This window comes from Populus nigra, chromosome 1 (genome assembly GCF_951802175.1).
Source record: "Populus nigra chromosome 1, ddPopNigr1.1, whole genome shotgun sequence".
Classification (NCBI taxonomy): domain Eukaryota; kingdom Viridiplantae; phylum Streptophyta; class Magnoliopsida; order Malpighiales; family Salicaceae; genus Populus; species Populus nigra.
In genome coordinates, this window is record NC_084852.1 from 25,450,177 (window position 1) to 25,453,920 (window position 3,744).

General features: G+C 36.2%; 1 protein-coding gene across 1 annotated transcript; it reads left to right on the forward strand.

Annotated features, from left to right (window-relative positions):
- The first annotated feature begins 794 nt into the window (after window positions 1-794).
- On the forward strand, window positions 795-3,534 carry LOC133686784 (protein SOSEKI 1-like). Its single transcript, XM_062106995.1, has 6 exons — window positions 795-966; window positions 1,154-1,223; window positions 1,328-1,449; window positions 1,604-2,270; window positions 2,401-2,505; window positions 3,217-3,534. Exons 1-6 carry the CDS (start codon window positions 795-797, stop codon window positions 3,383-3,385), a joined length of 1,305 nt encoding a protein of 434 aa, XP_061962979.1. The 3' UTR covers window positions 3,386-3,534.
- The last annotated feature ends 210 nt before the right edge of the window (window positions 3,535-3,744 follow it).

The following is a 3,744-nucleotide window of genomic DNA, read 5'->3' on the forward strand; positions in this document are numbered from 1 at the left end:
GGTAAGTTAGTTAATCAATCGCGGGAAATCTGATACAAAGGTTGGCAGCCACCGTCATCTTTTCTCTACAAATATATATTTGTATTTGCATAATATTTATATAGAGTGAGCAGAGCTCTCTCTTTCTCTGTAAGCCCTCAGTACAAGTCACCATCTCCATTTCTTTCCTTCTTCTTTTTCTTTCTTACAAATCTCTTTATCTCGCTCTCGCACAGAACTAGACAAAGTGAAAAGATCGAGGGAAAAGTAATTAATCTTTACTGGGCAATTAAATCACGAATTTTAATATGTGTCAGTGGTAATACTCCTCTCTCTCTTTTTTTTTTTTAATTAAGATTCTTCTTTTTTGGTAGGCCTGCATTAAATTATCTCTAACTATATGCTCATGCATTACTAAATAACCGATCGATCGATGCTCGAAACATCTATAGAGGAGAGCAATAATTATATATGTAGTTGAATTATAACTTTTTAGCTAGTAGTGGAGGTGCACCTGCAGGCCGGCTGCTGAGGGACAAACAGATCCTTTCCTCTCTCTTTCTCTTGGATTATCATGCTCTGGTGATCATCTACAGATACTATAACATTTACTTACATATGGTGTTGCTACAATTTATTTTATAATAATGTATAAATAATATAGATTGATATAATCAATGTGCGCGAGAGGCAGTGGTAGTGCCTGAAAAGAAGTGGACTGTTGTTTCTTCTTGCTCTTGCTCTTGTTCTTGTTCTTGTTATATATATATTTAATTAGTTCAAACAGATTAACGTGCAGGAGAAGATAAAAAAGAATGGAAGTATCATCAGGAATACCCACAAGCTGCAGCAGCAGTGGGGCTGGAGCTGGAGAAGTGAGACTTATTCATATCATTTACTTTCTCAGCCATAACTTGGGCCGTATTGATCAGCATCCTCATCTCATTCGTGTCCATCATTCTAATCGAAATGGTGTTTATCTAAGAGGTAATTAATTTCTTCATTAATCCTTCTCCTAGGTCCTAACTATATATATATATATTATCACCCTGATTAATATTAGTTTCTTAATTAATTTACATGTTTAGTGCTGTGTGCAATAACATTGCAAGGTTTTGATTGATGGTTATATATGTTGGCGATCATAAATTTTGAAAATCAATATTTAAGATAGATGTCAAGAGGTGGCTTGCGGACTTGCGAGGAAAAGACATGCCAAAAGCCTTTGCTTGGTCCTATAAGAGGTTTGATTTTGTGTTATTTTAATTTGGACCACAATTTATATATGCTTATTTAATTAATGGTGATTACATTAACCTCTTTTCTTTTTTAATTTGAAATTAAACAGGAGATACAAGAAAGGTTATGTTTGGCAAGATTTACTTGATGATGATCTTATTACCCCAATCTCTGACAATGAATATGTCCTCAAAGGATCTGAAATTTTAGCCCCTCCTGCTAATCCCTTTGGTACGTTAAATATTCCTCATAATCACTGATGCTACCATATATATATATATATAGACACACATACACAGTTGATTTTCATTTGATTTAATTTAAAAATATTATTTTGATTTCAGTAATTAATGTCAGTTTTTTTTGGTGCTTGAAAATGATACAGTTGGTAGTGCAGATGGTGAAAAGCAAGAGAATACTGGAGTTGAACTAGTTGAAAACAAAGCACAGAATCATGAGCAACGCCCTTCACCAAACCAAATTTGTAAAGACACTACCTCAAGAAATACATCATCAACTGAGATATCTAAAGAATCACCTACATTCAACTCAGAGATTTCAACAGTGACTGACGATTCCATCGAAGAAGAAGAAGAAGAAGAAAAGGAAGAGGATGCATGCAAACGCAACAACTCTCGTTACCAAGAACAGATAGACAATAAGGTGGAACATTCATCCTTTTACACCATTTTTCTGGGCAAGAGCAAGAAAAACCAAGAGGAGAGGAAAGACAACACCAGCAGCATCGAAAAGATGGGCACCCCAAGTTCATTCCCCTCCCCATCATCATCACAATCTACATTTACAAGGAGTAAGAGCTATTCAACTGGAACATCCAAGGTGCTACGTAATTTGATTACATGTGGTGCTGTTGATACAAATGATGCCGCATTGGTTCTCCAAAGCCAAAAAAACAAAAATAAATACAAGCCAATCGACAAGCCGGCTGGTCATATTTGTAAAGGAGAAGAACTTGGAGGGTCTGCCAGAGTTTTTGGTACTCCTTGGAATCAAGTCCAACAACAACGGCAACACAATACTGCTAATGCTAGGTATATATAACAAAAAAAACTACTTAAAAATTAGTTCTAGTACTCTATCAAAACTTGCCAGTGTCATGAATGTACAAATGGGCCATTAATATTAAGAATGCGGATTGGTTGTACCGTATTGTATTAGCAGGAAAAGCTTTGACGGGGCGAGAAGTTCAAAGAAGCAGCATAATGGATTTGGCAGTCCAAAAGTGGTTTCTCCTGCATACAAGCCAGTGGCTGTACCCACCTGCTCGTAAGCCAAGTAACCCATTTCCTTTCTAATTTAAGATTTGACCATTTGGGAAATTCATAATTAATGTTGTATTCTAAGAAATTAGTAAAACCTACTGATGGGTGATGCCTTGGACAAATAGACTTGCATGAAAAAGTCATGGTTGTTTAATAGTTGACCTACTCTTACGTTGTGTGGTGATGGAGAAATGAGATCAGAAGCGGCAAACGCTTTGGGATGCTTATACAGTTATTGCTAGCTCCTTTTTGCCTGGCACTAAAGAAGGAAGAGGAGACAAGAGTCGCTTTCTTTAGATTATGACAATATATTGTCCATCTGACCGGTTAAGTATCTAGTTCCTAATCAAAACAAAAGCAATCTCTCAGTCAAACATTATTTTTTGCTCGTTATAGATTTTCTGTTTGTGATCTGATATCTTCTTGCTTTCTCCTTACGCTAGCAGATTGACAAGTTTCTGTAAGCCACAAAGTTCATATATGAATTACAATCTGAATCAATATATGTACCCTTCCTTTTCTGGGGTCCTTTCTCTCTCTCTGTTATTTCTATGCTATTCTTGTTGTTGATGAGACATAAATAGTTGCTTCATCTCTGGCCATAGATTATATATTGGAGTGTCTGTTCTGATCCAAAGCCTACCGATTATTATAGTACTTAATATCCTCCAAGTTTGTGTTATTAGCAACTAAAATCTACGTTGCAAAAACGCAGGCAGTGTGGGAAGTCGTTCAGGCCTGAGAAATTGCACTCGCACATGAAGTCTTGCAGGGGATTGAAGGTCCTGGCAAAAGCTGCTTCGACTTATGTTGAGAAAACACCATCACCTTCACATAACCCAGTTGATTCAGCATCTGAGGATGGCTATTTCTTGACCAACTGAATGTTCAGTGATAGATTTTCCGTAGTTTATTCTGTCCAAAGCATCAACTTCTTTACAACTTCCGCTGTTATTTGTGTTAAGGGAATATAGGAACATGTGGAATGGCATTTAAGAAATGGAGATCGATTATTATATATTTCTTTTGAAAATTGATCACTCCAACAAGATTATATGTCAAATGCTTCTTGGGGTAGCATCACTATATCCATAAACATCGCTTACACTTTGCATATGTTTGAAGTTGAACTCTGAAGTTCCATCATAATTCATAAAAACTAACTGACAATAGATGTAAATTGTTCAAGCAATCTATTGTATATAAAAGGAACACAGCTTGATATATCTCTGGCTGTCAGCTT

Excerpts from the sequence above, each read along its gene's own strand:
- LOC133686784 (XM_062106995.1), top strand. The coding sequence starts at position 795 with ATGGAAGTATCATCAGGAATACCCACAAGCTGCAGCAGCAGTGGGGCT. Across the intron at positions 1,450-1,603 it reads CCCTCCTGCTAATCCCTTTG|TTGGTAGTGCAGATGGTGAA; the intron begins GTACGTTAAATA and ends AAAATGATACAG. Across the intron at positions 2,506-3,216 it reads GTGGCTGTACCCACCTGCTC|GCAGTGTGGGAAGTCGTTCA; the intron begins GTAAGCCAAGTA and ends GCAAAAACGCAG.